The 23,497-nt window shown below is 42.2% G+C and overlaps 1 protein-coding gene across 1 annotated transcript in view; it reads right to left on the bottom strand.

Annotated features, from left to right (window-relative positions):
- Window positions 1-23,497, bottom strand: part of LOC308304653 (FRAS1-related extracellular matrix protein 2-like) — a gene marked incomplete at its 3' end in the record, with an annotated part of 158,146 nt that overhangs the window by 43,538 nt on the left and 91,111 nt on the right. Inside the window, exons 7-11 of the mRNA XM_080749277.1 lie at window positions 10,824-10,973; window positions 8,495-8,704; window positions 4,650-4,847; window positions 1,737-1,901; window positions 812-994 (exon numbers count right to left, since the gene is read on the bottom strand). Coding sequence (XP_080605403.1) covers window positions 812-994; window positions 1,737-1,901; window positions 4,650-4,847; window positions 8,495-8,704; window positions 10,824-10,973 — 906 coding nt within the window. The remainder of the gene's footprint in view (window positions 1-811; window positions 995-1,736; window positions 1,902-4,649; window positions 4,848-8,494; window positions 8,705-10,823; window positions 10,974-23,497) is intronic.

The raw sequence follows: 23,497 nt of genomic DNA, 5'->3' as shown, positions 1-23,497 counted from the left end.
TGTAAAAAAAACAAAGTTGTCCTTTAAATGCTTTTGTTTCTGCTTCCCTGCCGTTGCCAGGGTTATTGTTGCACTGACAATAACATGAACAGCGTGTTTAGGTTTTGGCACCCATGCACTGGCCGGTATTGCATAGGAGAAATAGGTTTTCTCCCTCCCTCTCTCTTTCTCTCACTCACTCACTCGCTCTGTGTGTGTGTGTGTGTGTGTGTGTGTGTGTGTGTGTGTGTGTGTGTGTGTGTGTGTGTGTGTGTGTGTGTGTGTGTGTGTGTGTGTGTGTGTGTGTGTGTGTGTGTGTGTGTGTGTCTCTCTCTCTCTCTCTCTCTTGCTTTACTCTACCTTGGGATATGGGGTAGTAGTCATCCTACTATAAACCTCCATAACAAGCTTGACCGTACCTTGGGATATGGGGTAGTAGTCCTCCTACTATAAACCTCTACAACAAGCTTGACCGTACCTTGGGATATGGGGTAGTAGTCCTCCTACTATAAACCTCTACAACAAGCTTGACCGTACCTTGGGATATGGGGTAGTAGTCCTCCTACTATAAACCTCTACAACAAGCTTGACCGTACCTTGGGATATGGGGTAGTAGTCCTCCTACTATAAACCTCTACAACAAGCTTGACCGTACCTTGGGATATGGGGTAGTAGTCTTCCTACTATAAACCTCTACAACAAGCTTGACCGTACCTTGGGATATGGGGTAGTAGTCCTCCTACAATAAACCTCTACAACAAGCTTGACCGTACCTTGGGATATGGGGTAGTAGTCCTCCTACTATAAACCTCTACAACAAGCTTGACCGTACCTTGGGATATGGGGTAGTAGTCCTCCCCCGACACGGCGGAGCCGTCCTTGGTGTGGACGCGCACCACGGACAGCTTGGAGGTGTCTCCCAGCCGCACCACAGGGATCCTCACCGTGGCCAGGGCGCCCGCCTCCTTGGGCTCGCTCACGCTGAACTTGGTCTCCGCAAAACGGATGATGGATTCTAAAGGTGCGGGTGGGGGGTGGGGGGAGAGAGAGAGAGAGAGCGAGAGAGAGAGAGAGAGAGAGCGCAGATTTGTCAGACCATTAGGTATTGTTCAATTATGAAATTAAAAAATTGTCACTTTGAGAAATTACCCTCAATCCTTTACCACCCACCCTGTGCAGCGGGCCTCTTGTCTCCCACCCGCTATCCATCTCCATCTTTCCATTTATTCATAAAGTAGAGTGGGTCTTTTGCATTTTCCTCTATTTATCGAGACAGAATAGCAAAGCTGAAATGGAAAGTGATATGCACCTTTTTTTCAAGAACCCCAAGTTTGATATGCATTACGGACCCCAATTGTTTTGGTATCTCTGGGATCCCAATCTATCGTAAAATCCTGAGTGTTAACCCCATGATCCCGCTAGCATTCATATTCTGTCACTCATAATAGGGCAAAAGAAATCTGAGCTACAAGCTTTCTATTTTTGCCAGAGATTTGGTATAGAAGAAAAAAGGATGGGATATAGTGGTCGGTATTTCAGTTTCAAAAAAACTTTTGATAGTTTTATTGTCTAATCAGGCTTTTGGTTGCTTGATTCAGTTTTTAGATATTTGATATTAATTTGAACAGACACGCCCCTTCCTATACAAACCACATTGTAACTTAAAACTCCATTTAAATTATGATCGATTCATCGAATCGTCTTGAAAAGTTTGGGAGGTTAAGTGTTTAATCCTTGACGTTCTGCTTTCCACTTACTGTCTGCGGTGTCCGTTATCTTGACAGTGGTCTCCTTCAGAGCGCCCAGCGACGCTCCGAACGGCGAGTCGCTCTTGGTGCTCCCCAGGACCAGCCGAAGCTCCTCCCCTTCCTCGAACAGTGTGTCATCAACCAGCGACACCACGCACGGCTTCTCTGCCTCGCCTGCATGGCAACAAGGACACATCAGAATGTATCAATATCTGTACAAAGTACACACCACTTTTGAGGCGCTTTCTACTCCACTACATCTTAGAGGCAAATATTGTATATATTTACTCCACTGCATTTAGTACTTAAGTGGTAATGATACATATGTATAGCCCAATAGTCTGAACTGGGCATTCTGAGTACTAGCAGTAAGAGTAGTAATGACTACTTTGACTTTTTAATGTATATTTTGATGCTAATACTTTTACACTTTGACTTCTTCAGTAAGATTTTGAATACAGGACTTTTACTTGCAACAAAGTAGTGCTACTGATGATACACTAGTATATTACATCAGCAAATACTCTATTATCCCACCATTATAACCGGGCGTTGTGAGTGCGGCTCAGAGGCAGTCTAATGAGTGCTAATTTCTCAGGATAGCAGCACTCCAACCGCGCTCACCTTACCTGTAACCTAGCAACGGCCTCCGACTGCTGTTTAGTTTTCACGGTTTTCTTTACTTTCTAGTCATACATAATGAAAATGTGGTCTATTCATAATGATGCAAGAGGTGAAAGGAAAGGTGGGTGAGCGGGTATTTAGAAGGTTGTCGGTTCAACGCCCGGTCCGTCCAGTCTATGTGTTGAGGTGTCTCTGAGCAAGACAACGTCTAACTGCCTCGCAGGCGCCGTTTTACTAGCAGCAACCAGGGCTCAATATGTCCGTATATATGGACAAATGTGTCTGTGGCAAAAACTTGGCCTTGTCTGTGGCAAATTCTAGATTTTGTTTTTACACACCAATATAATGCTCTTATTTCTTATCATAAGACCCAATTACTGAATGTCATTGTCCAGGTTTTCTTCAGAATATGTATGACACTGGTTTACTATGACACTATGGCACATTATGAGTCCTCTACTACAAGTGGTCCACACATGTTTTATTTCCAAGGACCCTCAAAACTCTGAGAGTGTACAAAATGGACCCCATGGGTCCATTTGGTTCCATTTGTACACTCTCAGAGTTACGGACCTGTTATGGTCATTCAGCACAGCCATGAACCAGCCCACAACAGCCCTGCCAATTGACACGATGGGTTGTGCGTTGGTCTGGCAAGTGGGAGCCCCAGGTTCAATCCCCGCTTCCACGCATCACTACACCAACATGAGCCCTGTCCCTGAGCAAGACAACGCCTGTCTGCCTCGCAGGCGCTGTTTTAATAGCAGCCACTGCTCCTAATAGTTAGGATGGGTAAATGTACCACGTGTAAGCAAATCGTCTCTGTTGGGTGGAAACCTCATATGTCGAAACTTTTCAAGATTCAAATTCAAACACAGCAAAAGTAGCAGATAAGCTCTAAAACGCGGCATGACGTGGATCGTCTACTTTTTAAGCTTTTGAGTGATGCTGTATAGTAGTGAGAAAACAGAATGGAGATAAGAGGTTTCTGCCCGACAGCGACAAGATGTACAATTACCCCACCGCAACTAAAGGGGACTAAATATATTATTATCATTACTATTATTGGCACTGGTGTGTTTATCTAACTAAGACCACAGCACTCTAGTGCCACTATCTATTGACACAGGAGTGCCTGTCTAAACAGAAACACTTTGCTGTTGCCTCTCATTTTGTACCTCTAATAAGATGTTGTTGTTGTTGCGGCGTTTACTGACAAACAGCCTGTGACTAACAGCACACAGATAACACCAAAAACTTGAGAAACTGCCGTTTCCCATATTTAAATGGAGCCGTTGGTTTCGCTCGAACAACGTGTGATCACGAAATCCAATTTCCTGCAGGAAGAGTTTATTTAATTAAGTGTGTATAAAAGGAGCCCTAAAACTATATAAAATAAATGGAAAAAGACATAAACCTCTAGGCTTTCTCAGGAGAGACACAGTGTTATCATCATTATTATTATTATAATGAACTATAACCAAAATTCCAATGAAAATGTGAAAAGGAAAACACACTGACTATACAATTCAGTTAACCACATGATGCATATCACTACGGGGCGGAAAGTCTGCAACAATAGCCGACGTACAAGCTCACACCACGTCAAATTACCACGTGCTATAAGCTTGTAGATCGGCTGTTTGTGCTGTGCAACACCATTATACAATGACATGTAATTCAAGTTTAACCAATTAAACCCTGTATATTTGGGGTCCCTCTGGGGTTCAATTCTAGTTCTCCTCCTTAAGACTGATTTATACTTAGTTGCACGCTAGTGTTGAGTGCCGTAAATAGCAGATTTACAAAAAAATCAAGCTTTATTTCCAACATCAAATCTTGTTGGCTCGTAAGTAGTCGATCTACAAGCTCACAACGCATCCCGCCATGAGCTTATAGATCAGCTATTCTCACAGCAAATGTTCGGAATAGGGGCGATATGTTTCATGTGGTTACGTGGTTTATACAATTTCTATATAAAAAACAAAACAATAAATGAAGTCATGAATAAATCTACATTAATTTACCGAATGTCTGTCCGTCTGACCGTCTGTCTGCATGCTGATATATACTGATATTAAACAGTGTTGCCACCATGGTAACAATGCCCGACTGACATCACTACCAAATACGAAATTTGGAGATGACATCACAGACTGGTCTGGACATGGAACACCATATACGGGCATAAAATTGTGCCAGCCAGACAGACGGATACAACGGGTATTGCACAAACTCATCGCACACCCCCGGGCACAGAATTGGTAAAGATTAAACCAACATAAAGCCCTCTGGTACCTGGTAGGAAGGTGACGATGGAGGCGTCTGTGTTGGGCCTCTCAACGAAGTCGGTGGCCACCTGGGCGGAGCCCTGCCGGGTGTAGCAGCGCACGGTGGACCTGTGTCTGATGTCCCCGCTACGGAACACCGTGGCCGAGATGGAGCCGGACCCCTCCTCGCCGCTGTACACCGCCTCGCGGAACTGCACCTTAGGCACTGCAAGGGTCAGGGGATACATGGAAAGTGTTGTTTTTTAATATATATATCGTCGTTGTCGTGTGAAAACTTTGTATGTCCAAAACCGTTCGTTTTGCATTTATCATTTTAGAAATGATTTAAACTAGTGAAAACAGCCGATCTACAAGCACACAACGCCTCGCACCGCGAGGCGTTGTGTGCTTGTAGATCTGCTGTTTTCACTACTTTTGTGTGACGGCCTTATATGATGAAGCAGGGCTTTTGCTTTGCGAAAAATGTACACATTTGAAACTTGGAGATACGAGGTTTCTGCCCGACAGTGACGATATATATAAATGACAAGTGTGTACATTAGACGCAATGACATTCAAAATAATAAAGAGATTGACTACAATACCCACAATCCCTCAGCACTCTGCACAGCTGTTTCAAATGCTCATTTTGTTAATCATGTCAAGTGCTTCTTTCTCTCGCCCTCAGTTATGGAGTTGCAGGGGCTCAAGAGCCAACATGAGAGGATATATTGTAGCTGTCGGGCAGAAACCTCTTGTGTCAATATTAGTTTTCTTTTTCTTTTCGTAAAATTAGCGCTTTATTTTACCGTACTAGAGCGTCACACAGCTGTTTTGGACATATGAGGTTTCCACCCGACAGAGACGATATCATCTCAACATGAGAGGGATTTAGGACGTGGGATTGATTTTCAACATAGGGATGCTGTTTTATGGACAGGTACACATTAATGTGTATTGCCCCCTCAGGCCGGGAACACATTTTTGTATTACAGTACATGTACAGTATGTAGTACAGTAATTTTTGAAAAAATATTTACGCTTTTCTAATTATTTTCTATGAAAGCCAAAGGTGTAAGCTATCAAATCGTTTTGGAATTTTATTTCTAGCCGCTACAGAGGCTGAGTAATACGTTTTCCAGGAAATAATTTTCAAGTCGGACTTAGGTCTTGGCTTTTTTCAAATCCTAAGCCTAGGCCTAAATGGGTTAAACAGTGGTCCATGGCATAATAATTACAGGTGGTCCTTGGGAATATGTTTTAAAATGTTTAAAGAAATATACTGTGTACCGTTTGCTAAATGCGTAATAAGGCTAATCTAATGAGTAGGCGTACCGGGAGGCATCTGCATTAATTCCCTTTGCCTTTTTGATTTGATTAGATTTATTAGACGCCATGGTTAAAATAAAAACACAATAAAGTCAGTGACATATTTACATTGTGGTCCTTGCTGAGACAAACAAAACAACATAAAGTGGGCAATGCAACAATAAATAAAACACTCTACTATGAACTATATCTGATAATAAATAGAAGTGTCCATGCTATTCTGCAATGTTTTCTAAAAGCCACGCTTTGACCCTTTTGTTTGAAAAGAAGATGACAGCTGATTCTCTTTATTGCCTGGGGTAGTTTTGAACTTGGGCAACTTGCGTACCGGTAAGTACTAAGTGGTTTCGGTGGGAATGAACTTGGTAACTCTTCTTGAGAAGCTTGCAAAGGTACGCAGGGCACTTCTGCTGTTGCAGATGTTATGTACCAAGTTCAGCTGTAACTGAACTGCCCTTTCAGCGCTTCCATTGCACAGGCTGTTGCTGGAGCAGCTGCTGGCGAGACTAGTAGGTGGGGGATATGAGGTAAGATGAGGTTTTGCACAGAATATCTCATCTTGGCAACATAACGTTGGACAGGCACAGGAGTTTTTTTATTTATCCAACCTTGACCTGTACTTATACTGTATTCTTCAGGTTATGCCAGTGTGGGAAAAAATACTCTCTCACAGAGAAATTTAGTAGCAAAAGTTTTGTGAGAAAAACTAAAAAACACTTTGCTCTAACTGGAGGCTCTGGGCATTCTGCCTAACACACACCACCACCAGTTGAACCCCTGCTCTGAGTGTGCAAATGAAACCAAATGGACCGGGTCTTTTGTACACTTAGAATTACATTTAAGTTTTACTTTGTAAATTGGGGATCCAAAAGACTAAAAACTGGTTCCATTTGTGGACACACAGGCTGTGTGTTACTTTTTATTAATTGATTTGCACAACAGGGATCATATTCATATACTGTACATACTAGTAGGCCTATACTACTTATTTCCTTGGAAAGATGACAGAATCATTTTTTTGTTGTGTGGGTGAGGTAAGAAACCCTATAGGGGGGATTTTCTTTTTCATTAATATTTTTATTGGAAGTTTAAGCACAGTCACATGCTGTTTAAATGATCTACACTTTGAATATCTATTTGAATTTATTAGTATAAAGTAGTTTTTCGAACCAGATATTGAGCAACAGCTGCACGTAGGAGATCCAATAACAGCATCTCAAAATGAGAGAAGCCATATTATTGAGTTTCTGTCCTCTCCAGAGAGCTCTCCTGTGTGCAACCTCTTAGAAAGATGGGAAACCCAGCCTGGGTGTCCATCGCATCTATATGTCGGAGGGAAATTAATCTATGGCGCTACCAGAGCCCTATAATGTAATTTACACCGAACAAAAATGTTTAAAAAGCTAAACAAAAGCCCCAGAACTGACTTTTCTACTACAACGGTGCTCAGTGAAGTAGAAATTACATAACAGGAAACAAATTGCTTACAATATAAAGTACAAAAAGAGCCTTACGACTCCCATCTGTGAGATTGGATTAGACCACACATTCCTTTTGTGGTGGTGGAGATGTCTACACCAATCTCGCTCACTTTGGGAGCTGTGGTTCTCAATATTTTTTGATTTTAGGTTGCATATTTGCATGTTTTCAAACAATATTTTAGTTTTTTGTTTATATATCCACAAGTTTCCACCGTCCCATTGTGCGTTGCGAAGAAGGCGGGCGGCAGTTCTGGCGTCGCGTGCCGAGTTGATCTACAAGCTCACAGCGGTCGCATCTGCGACACGACATGAGCTTGTATGTCAGCTGTTCTCTACAAGTTTACCGGACGTGTCCCACACATAATGCTACAAGTAAATTCCTGTGGAAACAGGTGGATAAGAAGCCATAACACAGTAATTTGTATGTTTTTATCCATATTTAACGTTAATTATCTTTAATTATCTAAAGATATTACCGGATTTATACTTAATTGCAAGTCCGAGTTCCGCTCTGAAATCAGACAATCTACAAGCTCATGATGACGCATTGCGCTGCGAGGCATTGTAAGCTTGTTACAGCTTCTTACATTTCATGGAACATTTTAAAACATTTTCCCATGGACCTCCTACAGTTATGCCACGGACCAGTAGTGGCCCGTGAACCACTGGCTGAGAAACAGTGCTTTAGCTCAAACATAGTCTCTACTGTCGCATAGTCAGACTTCTATTCCACAAACTCTGAATGCTATAATTGAGTCTGGAACACCACCTCAGAGAATGGAAGCTGTTCATCTGTTAAATTTAATTTTAGAAATTTGCATTTCTGATAAACAGAAAGATATATATGCTTCAATGATTTAGATTTACTGTATATTAGGACAAATTAGCTTGACTGTAAAGATAAAAACATTTTCAGAGCTTCTGTTGCTCCAGACTGTATGACGGAAGCATTCAAAAATTGTGGGACGCAAAAGTCTGGCTCGCGACACTAGCCCAAACATGACGCTCAAAGTGGACTGATCTGAAAGAGAAGGCCAGGGTGAGACGTCGGCTTTTAACTCACAGTCGGACACGGAGTCGTTGATGAAAACCGTGGCTTTGCCCGGCTCCCCCAGAATGCCGTTCACCGGCATGCGCAGCACCAACTCGAAGGCCTCGGTCCCCTCCAGCTCGGGGCGGCCCAAGTCGTCCAGGATGGTCACCCTGAACGTCTGCATGCTGACCCCAGGGGCGAAGTCCAGGTTACGACTGATGCCCACGTAGTCCACGCCAGCTGTGTGTGTGTGAGGGAGAGACAGACAGACAGACAGACAAAAAGAGAGAGAGAGAGAGAAAGTGATAGAGAGATGATACCTTTAACCCATTTAGAACGGGTACACATTTTGTGTTTCATTATGTTATGCTTTAACTATTGAAAAATAGCAGATATTTCATTGTTTGTCTGTACTTGTATGGATACGCATTTGACTAATAAACCGAACCTGAACCTGAACGAAAGATATACAAGCTCACAGCGCTGCACAGAGTGCCGCGCTGCGAGCTTGTAGATCTGCTATTTTTGAAAAATCGTGAAAATTAGAATTTTGACCCATTTCTATAAGTGTCTTTTGAATCCTTCTAAGATTTTTTTGAAAACCCCGTGTTTCTATGTCAGCAATCTGGCTAGCCATCGTCAAAGAAAAGGTCCTTTTCACTTGAACTGGAGCTCAGTTAGTCTGTTCTTGAGAGACCACTGTGTCAGTGGTTCTCAAACCTTTTCATGTGAAGGACCCCCAAAATGATATTTATTTGGCCACGGACCCCCATCTCAAAATATCTAGTTCCAGGGACCCCCCAGAAGCAAAATTTGAGTTACAAACGTTCACTTTGAAAATGCATATATTCAAAGATTTGCACACATTTTCACGACTTTTTCAAAAATAGCAGATCTACAAGCTCGCAGCGCGGCACTCGGTGCCGCGCTGTGAGCTTGTATATCTGCTATTTTTCACTGGTTAAAGCATTCAATAATTCTAGGCCTAAATGGGTTAATAAATTGTTGCTATTTGTCACAAAGGTTTTATACCAAGTGAATTCAAGACATTGAAAAACTGCTGTCAAATGTTTCAAAGTTTTATACCAACCTAACCTTTCCCATATGGATGTAAAACTATTTCTGACAGAAAATGCTACATTTGTATAGTTTCGTAAGATAGTTTTCTTTCCAAGTTGGAATGTAATTACACATTGTTGTGTTTTGATAGTGGTAGTGATGGAGCCGGAGATGAAGAGAGAAGGGGGGGGTGAGGGAAATTAAAGTTAGAATTTCATTTGAAGAGGAAATAACATGTCTTGATGATTGAAGACAGATGGACTGCTGAAACCAACAGCACATCTTGAAAACTGCTGGGCTGTTCTTTCACACCACAGCAAAATGATTGTTGGTGTGAAAGAAAAGCTCATTAAATGCATATCACTTCAGTTTCGGATCATCTTCATCCGTGCTCTTGCATAATGTATATGTATTGTAACTGAATTACTGAACTTTAAATCTATTTATTTTAGTTTTTACCAGAAAAGTTAACTAAACCACCGTTGGAATTAATCAGAGTGAGCGGAAAAAAGCAACCACCACACACTGGAAACACGTATCCAATTTATTGAGAGCATAAGGTCGTTTGACCTTCTGCAGGCCTGAAGAAGGTTGTTGCGGTTTATTTATTTTGTGTTGCTTCGCAACAATTTACCTCAAGAAAGCAAGAGTCACAAGCTCACTAGTCTCTCAAGAACAGACTAACTGAGTATCTCGAGCTCCTGTTAAAAGGAGCTTTTCTTTGACGATGGCTATAGCCAGATTGCAAGCTCACCCTCAATGGAGACAGGTCCTATGTGCCAGCTGCGGTTTCTGGACAAAACGATATCATAACCTTTTCAGGTGCAAAATTGCAGGCGCAGGACACTCGCCTGCAATTTCATGTTTTTTTAGAGGCAAGGCCACCCACCAGGCCTTTGGTGTTGTCAATTTTGAGGGCACGGAAAAAGGCCAAATACCAATAACAAACAAAACAATGATTTGAAGACCACAGAAAAATGTATTGAACGTAAGCGCTGTGTACCTAACTTCATAGATAAGAAAGTGTATAAAGACTCCCTGGCTTTTCATTTTACCTCAGAAAAAGCTCTCTGGTGATAATTCTCTTAGAATAAACCATCTTGAATGAATCCCGGTCAGCGTGTTGTAGCGTATTTAAAAAAAAAAAAATAGTAATAATAGCTGAGGTTTTTATAGTGCTTTTCTAATACCCAAAGTCGCTTTACATAACGAAAATGAAGGAACCAACTAAAAATACATCTATCAGACAACTTCTTACGATTACGAATATCTGACGATCAGTCCAGACGGGGAAGCTTACCCTCGGCGGAGACGGGCTCGGTCTTGCGTGAGCGCACGGTGACGGTGGCGGTCCGGGACAGGTCGGTTCCTGTCCGCCACACCCTGACCTCCACGTGTCCGTCACTCTCGTCCACCTGGTACTCCACCTCTCCAAAATAAAACACCGGAGCTGGAGGAGAAGGAGGAGAGGAGTGGTTCATTGACTGATTGATTGAATACTTCATTCAAATGTTGAAAACAGTACAATGTAACAAGCCACGCTAAAAGGATAACACAAAATACTTCCATTGGGGTCCTGTACTCACAATACAATACAATAAGACGCCTAAGGGCGAAAAGCGACCGTTTTTATGTCACCATCACCTTGCTGATGGAGTGGGGACAAGTTTGTAGGGCATAGCGTTAACTAAGTCCAATTGTAATTGGCACACGACTGCTTAGGTCAGTTTTGAATGTAGAGGGAGGAGAGGTGAGAAGAGGCGAGGAGAGGAGAAGGGGGGAGGATAATTCCATGCAGCATAACGTCGTCGTCGGGTGAAAACCTTGTATGTCCAAAACCGTTCGTTTTGCATTTATCATTTTAAAAACGATTTAAACTAGTGAAAACAGCCGATCTACAAGCACACAAGGCGTTGTGTGCTTGTAGATCCGCTGTTTTCACTACTTTTGTGCAACGGCCTTGTATGATGAAGCAGGGCTTTACTTTGCGAAAGAACGTACACATTTGAAACTTGGAGATACGAGGTTTCCACCCGACAACGACGATATGAGAAATAATGACAGGTAAAACTGTGACTGTTAATATTCACACTCCTTTGAAGCACCTGTGAGTGACATCCGCTACACTGTGAGCAACTCCTCGCTGAGAACTGTGAGAGTGTAAAAATGTAACGTGGGGGTTGTACCATCTCAGAGTTCCATCAACACTCATGATTTCAAGGTTCAAAGGGTTCAAGTTTGTGCTTCATATACCGTGGTTACATCTTGTCTGCAGGTACATGAGAGTGAAACTTTTCTTCTGTTAGGCTGCCTTCAGACAACATGGCAGCAAAGCTAATAATAGTTAGGGGAAAAAAAACCATTTGGATGTGTATGCAAATACGGTCAGGTGACGGGAAGGTGACTCCACTGATCAGTGCAGTGTTATTCTGTTCAGTTCTGTGTGTGTGTGTGTGTGTGTGTGTGTGTGTGTGTGTGTGTGTGTGTGTGTGTGTGTGTGTGTGTGTGTGTGTGTGTGTGTGTGCGTGCGCGTGCGTGCATGTGTGTGTGCGTGCTACAATATCCGAAGGAAGCCGAGCAAAAACACGCTTCACTCTTACGTACCTGACTGTACACAAGATGTAACAATACAGACGAACCCTTGAACCTTGAGTGTGTGTGCATGTGTGCATGCATGCATGTCTCTCTCTCTCTGTGTGTGTGTGTGTGTGTGTGTGTGTGTGTGTGTGTGTGTGTGTGTGTGTGTGTGTGTTTTATCAGTTTGTACTCCGACGTGATTCAAAAACAGCCGTCAGTCTGAATGCAAACCCACGGGGGTTCATGACCTTATGACCTCTCGTGACCTCTCACCCGTCCACATTGTAATCATCCTCCAAAGAGGAAGTACTGTCACCGAAAAGTGATCTAGTTAGTGCCTTGAAAAACAAGGCTGCAGTGCACGCGCATGTGTGTGGGTGTGTGTGCGTGTGTGTGCGTGATGTGTGTCGGACCCCCTAGAAGCTCAAAGCCTCCTTTGAAGAGGCTCATTGTTTTTCTTGAGGCAACGAAGTGAACACACGCATGCAGCCACGCACCCACCCACACACACACCCACACCCACACCCACACACACACACACACAATTTGACCTTCTTTTTTAAAGTGATCATCAAACACTTCCGCAACGTTAAACTAGTGGTTTTGAAACATTTTCAGGGGACAGAAACCCCAAATTTATATTTATTTGGCATATCTAGAAAGACTTTATGGCAGACACCCCCGACAGAGAAGATTTGGGTTGTTAAAATGTTAAAAGATACATTTTCACAGTTTTTCAAGCTTTTTCAAAAGTAGACGTAATTGAGAATTACACTTTGTTTTTCTAAACCGTTTGATTCCGAAATTATATGTGTTATAATTATATGTTTTGATTTGCTATCCTGGAGTTGACCTCTCACGTTCCTCAAGAGGACAAATCTGACTTCCTTCCAAATCTGAAAATAAACATTATGGTTATCGTTGCTGTCGAGCAGAAACCTTTTATCTCCATATTTTCACTTTTGTGTTTTTTTCAAGCTCAGAAATGCGTCACTTCACAACGCGAAAAGCGTTGAGCTTGTATAAATCGGCTACTTTTGCTATCTTTGAATGTGAATCCTGAAAAGTAACAGTTTTGGACATATGAGGTTTCCACCCGACAGAGACGCTATAGTTCTACTGTTGAAAGTTTCTTACTTTTTGGAGCTGTGTGCAGCTCCCTATACGTGGCTGTGTGGGTCTGTGTGTGTGTGTGTCTGTCTGTCTGTCTGTGTGTCTGTGTGTATGTAGCCTGACTTCGGCGCGTAACTAGTGCCGCACCATTTACGCCACTCGCGCAATATATACATCAAAATGTGCGGCTCGGCCGGGAATGGTGTTCTATTACCTTTCGTTCCGATCCGCCTTACCATGCCGACGTAATCGGCAAAAAACGACGCTTAATTGTCCCCATTGACTTATAATGGGACAATGCAAGAAATCACTTTCAAGTATTTTTCTCTCGTAAACCATAGGAGCTACAGTTTCAAACCTCGGAGAGGAGATTCATAATGATTTTAAGAATTAATTGAAAAATAATTACATCACTCGGCCTCATGGTGGCGCTATAACGGCCCACTTTACCTTTTGCCCCGTAACTCTTGAACCGTAGATCGGAAAATTAAAATTCTTTTTTCCCTGGATTCCTTGGGTCAAGACGCATCTCCCCATATAGGCCACGCCCATTTGCGCCAGGATAGATTTTCCGCCATCTTGAATTTTCTCCAAAACACACTTTTTGCTCCTTTTCCTACATATTTTCTTCAAATGTCACAAAAATCGGTACACATGATCTACACACACACACACACACACACACACACACACACACACACACACACACACACACACACACACACACACACACACACACACACACACACACACACACACACACACACAGCTCCACTTCACACGGGTGTGATTTTTCATAAAGTGCTATAATAACATGAGAGCTTATCCGCTGTACTAACTGAGTTAAAGCATATACTGAAACTTTTATGATGTACTATATGTGACTGCGGGCGTTTTTTGGTATTCTTTCTTATATTCAGGAACTTCACCAAGTGCTCTGGTCAAAAGGTGATCTTGTTAGGTTTTATTTTTTTTAGGGATGTGTTTGTGTGGGTGGGTAGGTGTGTGTGAGAGAATAGGACAGGGGCAGAGAACAAAAGCCCTACATAGACTAGATAATTGAAGGTTTGGGAGAATTTATGGCAGCTATGTTTGTGATGTATGTTGTTTTGGGAGCGGGGAGGAGAGGCACTTGAAGGCTCCAAATTGATTCTGAAGTTGACAGGCTGGAAAACAGCCCATGGCGGCAATCTAGCACGCACACACAGGACCCCCACCCTCTCCAGCACGGCCCACCCCCCTTCCTTCTCTCAATACATCGCAATATTCTCTCTCTCTCTCTCTCTCTCTCTCTCTCTCTCTCTCTCTCTCTCTCTCTCTGGTCTCTCAGGTCTTCCCTCAGTGGTGGAAAGAAACATTACATTTATTCAAGTACTGTACTTGTGTAAATTGTGAGCACTGTGAGCCAGTAGATCATATATGATCAAATCAAACATGATATGATTCTGAAATGGGAATTCTGCTAAGTGAGTACTTTTACTTTTGCTACTTTAAATATATTTAGACCACTTAACGCATTTTCAACGTATTTTCATATTCATATTGGTCCTCACTAACACGCATAAAAACGTGTCTACTCAGCCTCAGAGGTGGGGCGTTAACTTATGAAAAAACACTAAACATTTAGAATATGGAAATAATGGGTTTCTGGCCGACAATAACAATATGAGGATAAGGTTGAAAATTGGTGAAGTGCAGGGATGTGCAGAGAATGTTAGAGAGGCAGGGGCTCAAATTTCTAAAAGGGCCTTTGGTGAACATATTGAGAATAGCAGACCTCCAAGCTTAGCTCACAACACGTCGCAGAGGTCGGCTTTGGTGCTTGATATCACACTGACCTAAGCAAAATCAGTCAATACTGGAGATGTGGGGTAAGGCATGGATTTCTACAAAGAGAGGGCAATTCTTTCGACAAAAGATGCCGCATTCAAGTTCAGGAGAGTTTGGACAAGACAATTTCTCTTGAATGCTGCCTTCAGGTATGGCATGGAAAGGGGGCATTTGCATTTCTTTCACCATATAGGCAAAACTGCATTCATGGTCTGGAGAGGGCACTTTTTTACAGACAAGTAAAAGGGCAGGGGCTCAAGCCCCCTTTGATATCTATGTGTGCACGTGCCTGGTGAAGTGGTCCTGAGTGAGTACTGCCACTCAGTCCTTCTCTATAGTTCTCTCAGTCCTTTTCTCTTTCATTTGTCTCTCTATCCTCCCACTGCACTCACAGTTTCTCTCTCTGTCTTTTGAAAAATCATATTCTTATCTCTGTTCTTTCCTATTATAACAGCACCACTCCATGTGTTTCTCACACTCACTGCTGTCTGTCTGTCTGTCTGTCTGTCTGTCTGTCTGTCAAATTGAGTTAAATAATCATCATAATGAGAAAAGACAAAAATAGGTGCGGGCCGGGCGATAGAGACATCTCACACACGCACACATGCAGGCAGGCAGGCAGGTAGGCAGGAGCGCGCACGCAAGCACGCGCGCACGCGCGCACGCACGCACGCACGCACGCACGCACGCACACACACACACACACCATATAAAAACAACGTGCCCAAACAACACCAGCAGGACCACATAAATGTGGATTCCACCTTCCGCATGTTGTTATTATTATGATAATTATTATGATATTTATACATGTGTGAACAGGACTCCGGTGAAGCCCACAGTACCATAAACAGAGGGGGAACAACACTGTACATTCTTTAACAGCTGGCAGAGGAAACTGTGGTTTACTGTATGATATATAATACATACTGTATACGTCTGTGTTCTCACACCCCGGAGGCGTGAGTGAGTGTGTGTGTGTGTGTGTGTGTGTGTGTGTGTGTGTGTGTGTGTGTGTGTGTGTGTGTGTGTACTTGTGAGGGACGTGTATGTCCCCACAAGTATAGTAATATGAGAAATAGACATTGTGAGGAGTATTTCCCTGGTCCTCCCAAGATAAATGGTTGTTTTATGATTAAAAATGATTTGGGGAGATATAGACCCTTTTCCACTACAGGGCCGAACCAGAACTAGAACCAAAACATTCCAGAACTTTCAAGAACCTGTGAAGTTCCAGGACCAGGTTCTGCTAACGTTTCCATATAACCAGACCTAACCGGGAAGGTCCCAAAAAGAGCAGCAGCGCTAATGGCCCCGCCCATAGGTTCCCAGAACTCAAGTGTAGTACTACACCATGAAGAGCAGGACCTAAAATACCTGCCTGAAACCGGGCCGTGCGCTATGGAAACAAAACCATAACCAAAAAAAAAAAAAAAAGTTCAGGTTCTGGAAAGTTCTACAGGGTGAAAAGTATCAGATCTACAAGCTCAGAAGGTATCCCTTTGTGCGGTGTCTTGTGCTAGTAGATCTGCTACTTTTGCTATTTTATTTATTTATTTGAATCCAGAAAAGTAACAGTTTTGGACACATGAGGTTTCCACCGGACAGAGACGATACATTTTGTTTATATATCGTCTGTCGGGTGGAAACCTCATATGTCCAAAACTGTTACTTTTCAGGATTCTAATTCAAAAATATGTTCCGATCCATTCGTAATGAAGTAGGGTATTAATTTACAACAATAAAAAAATATATATATATGGAGGTTTCTTCCAGACAGCCACCATGTATGAAATATTTTTGGCTTCAGGGTTAGGGCCGATGCATACTCCACTTTTAGAGACAAATTTATTTCGGTTCGGCTCTGTATGACAAATGACAATATGTCGTCATTCAGAGATTTGGGGGGGGGGGGGGGTACTGTCATTAATTCGACTGTTCGGTGCCACTGACATTTTGTGACTCCCCGAACCGAAGCGAAATAAATTCGTCTCTAAAAGTCGAGTATGCATACTTGAAGATCTGCTACTTTTGAGTATGCATACTTGTAGATCTGAAGTATTCGGGCATAGTCGGGCATTGATTTATGAAAAAAATAAAGTTTAAATATGGAGATGTTTCTGCCCGACAGTTAAAAAAAAAAGCATTTATAAAATGCTGACGTCCTCACAAATTTAGCAAGACAAAGGCGTGTGGGGGGGTGAGAGGGAGGGGGAGGGGGGGTGGTGTAGTCTTCAGACAGAGGAGTGATGAGTGAGAGGAGGACCACTTCCTCTCTCATTCCCTCTGGGGGAAAAATAAAACACTGCAAAGCCTGTGGTTTATCACTCTGCAGCAAGGAGGAGTGTGTGTGTGTGTGTGTGTGTGTGTGTGTGTGTGTGTGTGTGTGTGTGTGTGTGTGTGTGTGTGTGTGTGTGTGTGTGTGTGTGTGTGTGTGAACATACAGTAAATCGTTGTTGTCGGGCAGAAACCTCTTATCTCCATATTCTATCTCAAATACCTGGAACACGCCCGAGTCGTGTTAGATTTTAACCACTTTAACCATTATTGTATGCTTTAACTATTGAAAAATAGCAGATATACAAGCTCACAGCGCGGCACCGAGTGCCGCGCTGCGAGCTTGTAGATCTGCTATTTTTGAGTCTTTGAATATCTTTGACCCGACTTCTAAATCCTTCCTCTAAATCAGCGGTTCTCAAACTTTTTCATGTCAAGGACCCCAAAAAATTACATTTATTTGGCTGCAGACCCCCATCTCAAAATATGTTGTTTCAGGGACCCCCCAGGAGCAGAGATTTGAGTTACAAAAGTTTGCTTTGAAAAATATATATTGAAAAATGTGCACACATTTTCACGATTTTTCAAAATATAGCAGATCTACAAGCTCGCAGCGCGGCACTTAGCTTGTAGATCTGCTATTTTTCAATAGTTAAAGCAGTCAATAATTCTAGGCCTAAATGGGTTAAATCAACTCCATACAGCGTCAAACTAAAGTAGAACTACAGAAGTAGCGAGCTTGTAGATCGAGATTTAGTGCGACACTCTTGTATGAATAAGGAGGGCATTAATGTACAAAAGAAAAACATAAAACGTTGAAATATGGAGATGCCAGTTTTCAGCCTTACAGCGATATACCGGTACTGTAGTATTTGTAGTTGCATGGTGCACAGGTGCACGGGCATGCGCGTGTGAGTGTGTGTGTGTGTGTGAGTGTGTGTGCAACTGCAGTTTATGTGACATTCTCAGCTGTCCCAAACATAAGCCACTTCAGTGGGATGCATGCATGACATCCTGTGAAGATTACCTCCCACTGTGGACACGCACGCAGCCACGCACGCACGCACGCGCACACACACACACACACACACACACACACACACATACACGCACACACACGCGCGCACGCGCAAAATCATAAACTGCGGTGTGGAAAGACAATATGAATTTCTTTAACTATACTGTATTTCCAATGACCAATATAGATTTTCAAATGCATTCATGAAAATATATATATTTTCAATATGTATTGTATGTTTCAAGATAATATTTTTGAACATTACTGTACACCTGGAATATCTCTGAAGTAATTATATTATATTTTTGTGCCACAGTTTTCAGCTATAAAGTACATGAAGAATTTGGAAGTCAAATTGAATTTATGAAATGGCGTACAGTAAGAGCTCCTTTCAGCTCCATTAAGTACATAAAATGTGACGAGCGCTGCATTTTGAAGGTTACAACAATAAGGACGTTGCAAAGACATTTAGAGTAGTTTGGTGCTCAACTACATTTCTATTCAACCATGTCCTAATGTGAAACAGTGTGAGACAGACAGACAGACACGCACACACACACGCGCGTGCACACACACACACACGCACGCGCACGCACACGCACACGCACACGCACACGCACACACACACACACACACACACACACACACACACACACACACACACACACACACACACAGGTCTAATCTGATAAAGAACCTGAAAATCGAACAGACCAGCCCTCGGCTAGAGAGGATGCTTTGGAGGAATGACATTTACAGAGAGACAGCAAGAGAGAGAGAGAGAGAGAGAGAGAGAGAGAGAGAGGGAGCAAAATGTAAGAAGAAAGACCGACTAAACTTGACACAACCCGAGGCGAGGGGTGATGATGATGATGATGATGATGATGATGACACCTTTCATGACGCTGAATGTGTCTTCCATGAACAAACCCATGCAAACACACACCATAAGTGTTAACACACAGGCCCTAAGTGTTAATGTAACTCTGAAAGTGCACAAATGGACCAAAACAGGTCCCTTTAGTTCCGTGTGTGCACTCTCTGAGTTACAGACCATTTGGTCCCTAACTATCCTTCACTTAGCTGGGGACCCCCTGGAACCCCTTCAAGGACCCCCCGAGTTAAATGAACACTGAGTATTTGAAGGAGTGGCTAGAGAACAAGGCCCAGGGTCAAACATTTACCCGTAGAATAGAAGGAGAATCTCTTTATCTCTGTGGCATCGCCTCCTACATCTTTTTACTCTTTCCTCCCCCCGTTTTTCAGGAGTGCTGTGGTGACTGACACAATAGATTCCTTGTATAGTACCCCATGCTACTGCACACAGAACTTAAACAATAAAAGTTGAAAAGTTCCCAGGAATGCGTTTAAAAGAACATCTGATGATTCTGAACTAGAAATAAATACAATCCTCCGGCTCCTACTAACAATATTCTAAGCAAAGTGGACTCTGTCTCTCTTGTCTCTGTTGGGTGAAAACCTCATATGTCCAAAACTTTTCAAATTCCAAAGTAGCAAGAGTAGCAGATCTACAAACTCAAAACGTGTTGCTTCGCGCTGCGTTTCGAGCTTGTGGATCTGCTACTCTTGATGCTGTTGTGTGATGCTGAAGTATGATCAAGTAGGACGTTACTTTACGGAAAAACACAGACAGTTAAAATATGGAGATAAGAGGTTTCTGCCCGACAGCAACAATACTGTGTACTGTATGTGATGAAATACGTAACAGAGCTTAAAAGCAAAACTAGAGACACACACGTACTGTAAGCTCTCTCTCTCTCTCTCTCTCTCTCTCTCTCTCTCTCTCTCTCTCTCTCTCTCTCTCTCTCTCTCTCTCTCTCTCTCTCTCTCTTAAACATTTCTTTGCATTAAAGTGGTTTGATTTGAGGTCAGGTGGTGTCTCTACAGTACTGTGTATCTAATCCTATGAGAGACTGAATGTGACACAGAGGGACTCAAACACACATTTACATGTCTTTGAACTTAGTACCGACACTGGAGTCTGTGACAATCTCCTGACAATCACTCCCCTATTGCTTACAGTACATTGACACATCACTCTTTCTATCTCTCTCTCTCTCTTATTCACACACGCACGCACGCGCACACATACACACACACACACACACACACACACACACACACACACACACACACACACGCAATCAAAAGTCAATCTTTTCTCCATTTCACTCTGGCACGCACGCGTGCGCAACTTAGGGCACAATTGCTTTTCACACCCCCTGTGGAGTTCTCATTCACACAGTGAGCCACGCTCATCTGACAACATCATTGATTGATCCCCATAATTTATCACGGAATAATGCATCATAAAACAACAAGAAAGATACTGCCATCGTTCTTAACGACGGAGACTTCCAGACTTCCTTCATCATGAGAAAAAGGGGAAAATGTAATTGGCTACTCTAAAGAGAGAGATAAGAGAGAGAGAGAGAGAGAGAGAGAGAGAGAGAGAGAGAGAGAGAGAGAGAGAGAGAGAGAGAGAGAGAAATAGGTGAACATTCTGCAGTAATAGCCAATCTAAAAGCTAAAGTAACTATGTACATTTACTTAAGTACTGTACTTAAGTACAATTTTGAGGTATTTGTACTGTATTTGTCCAAATGTTTTACTTCTACTTCACTACATCTGGGATCCAAATATTATACTTTTACTCCACAACATTTATTTGAAAATTTTAGTTACAAGTTACTTTGCAGATATAAATTATAATATTATAAAACATACATTAAACACTTTAGCCATATTTTATACCGTGGCTATTTGAAAATAGCCGATCTACAAGCTCACAACGCGTCGCATCGCGACGCGTTGTGAGCTTGTAGATCTGCTATTTTCAAACATTTTGTACTTTTGGTACATTTTGATGCCAATACTTTCATACTTTTACTCAAGTACATTCTGAATTCGGGACTTTTACTTGTAACGGAGTATTTCTACATTGCAGTATTGATAATTTTATTCAAGTAAAAAATGTGAGTACTATTTCCACCACTGGCTATTTTTGCCAAAAGAGATGATATGCATCGTTGACCGGGTTTAAGTGGTTAATTCAAGTCAGGTCAGTAAATATGGTGACCCGCTATATGAACATCAATATCCACTCCTCCACAGTGCAAAGGACCCCATCGATCAAAGCCTGCAGCAGTGAAAGCGCCGTCTGCTGATGAGCTGGGAGTGTTGTACGGTCCAGATCAATGTCAATATTTATTGGCTGAAGGGGCTGAATAAATGGTCTGTACCCCTGAGGTCAGGAATACGCAGTGCCGCCGAGGTTTAGATGAAGTCTGTTATCAATCCTTCTGCAAAGCTGTGCCTACACTTCAGTCCGTCACTACAACGTATGTATGCATTGCTTTTCTCTCATCTTTTAAAGCTTCAATCCGTACATTTTATTCCGCTGTTGTCGGGTGGGAACCTCGTCCAAAACCGTTCATTTTGGATTCATCATTTTAGAAATGATTTTAAATAGTGAAAATAGCCGATCTACAAGCACACAACGCCTCGCGGGTGCGAGGCGTTGTGTGCTTGTAGATCTGCTTTTTTCACTAGTTTTGTGCGACAGTCATATATGATGAGGCAGGGCTTTGATTTAGGAAAAAGCTTGCACATTTGAAACTTGGAGATATGAGGTTTCTGACGGACAGTGACAATATGAGAGAGGAAACTGCAACAGCTACACCTGGGATTCAAACCCAGATTGAAACCCAAACATCTACCGTTCAACCCAGAGGGGGTCAGTCCTCCCTTGGCTAGGGGATGCATTGGGCTTATGAGCTTCAGACCGCGCTACTTACGCAGTAGGCGTCCTATAGTACCTACTGTACCTGTAGGGAAGAATAGCGAGACTAGTCCAGTCAATCTGTGGTTGACCCAAAAGAAATTGCAACAGTAATCATTCAGGTTTTTTTTTATGATCCTTGGGTCATCCAAATAACATATTAAAAGTTGTGAATACACGCTAAAAAATCTTCTTTAAGTAGCATGTGAGGGGTTTAACTAGGGTTTTTCATGATTCTGAATCCATTGCAAGCATTTGTGTAGCATAAAAAAAACATTCCTTGGGCTACAAATGGCCCCACAAAGTTTAGTGATGAGTCATAATTTTTCACAGTTCTGTGGGGTAAATTTTTAACCCAAGAAATGTTTTTCGTGCAAAACAAACACTTCCATTACAATGGATCAGAATCATGAAAAACCCCTAGTTAGACCCCTCACATGCTACTTAAAAAAGATTTCCTGTGTAGTAAGTGAATGAGACCCAAACTTGAACCCCCTGAATTTACCTTGATCCACTAAAATATATAATTCACAACTTTTAATATATGATGATGCAGGAGGGTATTTTGACCAATAAAAACTATGTCACATTACTATTGCAATTTATAGTAAGTGAATGAGACCCAAAATTGAACCCCCTGAATTATACCTTGATCCACTAAATATATAATTCACAACTTTTAATATGATGATGATGCAGAAGGGTATTTTGTCACATTACTATTGCAATTTATTTTGGGTTGGGCCTTTTTTTTTTGGCTTAGATTGACTGGCCTAGACCACCTCCAATCACTGCAGATGTACTGACATAATCTACCATGCTGATTTATTCAAATAAAGTTTTATTCATTCAAACAAGATCCTGAATTGCAGCTTAAATTATTCATCATCCCAATCCTATGATTATTATGCCATTCTTTAACGTTACACTGGGGAGAGAAAAAATAAAAGTACCTGACTTTTAACAGCCATTAAATGTGACACGGTGACATTTAATCAAACACAGCGCGGAATATAGAGAGAGTCAATCTCTTTGAAGTCGATAAAGGGAATCGATGGAAAAACGCGGCGGAGATGAAAGACAACGTCGTTTGGAATACGTGCCGTTATTTCCCTCCAGACCTGTGTGTCTGTGTGCAACAATAACTCTACACCGCCATATGCCTGTACTTCCCTTCTTACTCTCAAACACCGCTAGTGACTGCCATGTAATATAAGGATCTAATCTACATGTAAACATGTGTGATATATGATATTCTAATTGTGTTGGTAGAGGACATGTGTGCACAGTTTAAACCATAATGCTTCGGTTATATAAAAAATAATATAACTGTCAAGTTAATTTTGCATGGCCACTG

This window comes from Nannobrachium achirus (genome assembly GCF_963921795.1).
Source record: "Nannobrachium achirus genome assembly, chromosome: 19".
NCBI lineage: Eukaryota > Metazoa > Chordata > Actinopteri > Myctophiformes > Myctophidae > Nannobrachium > Nannobrachium achirus.
This window is presented reverse-complemented; position numbering and strand designations above follow the sequence as displayed.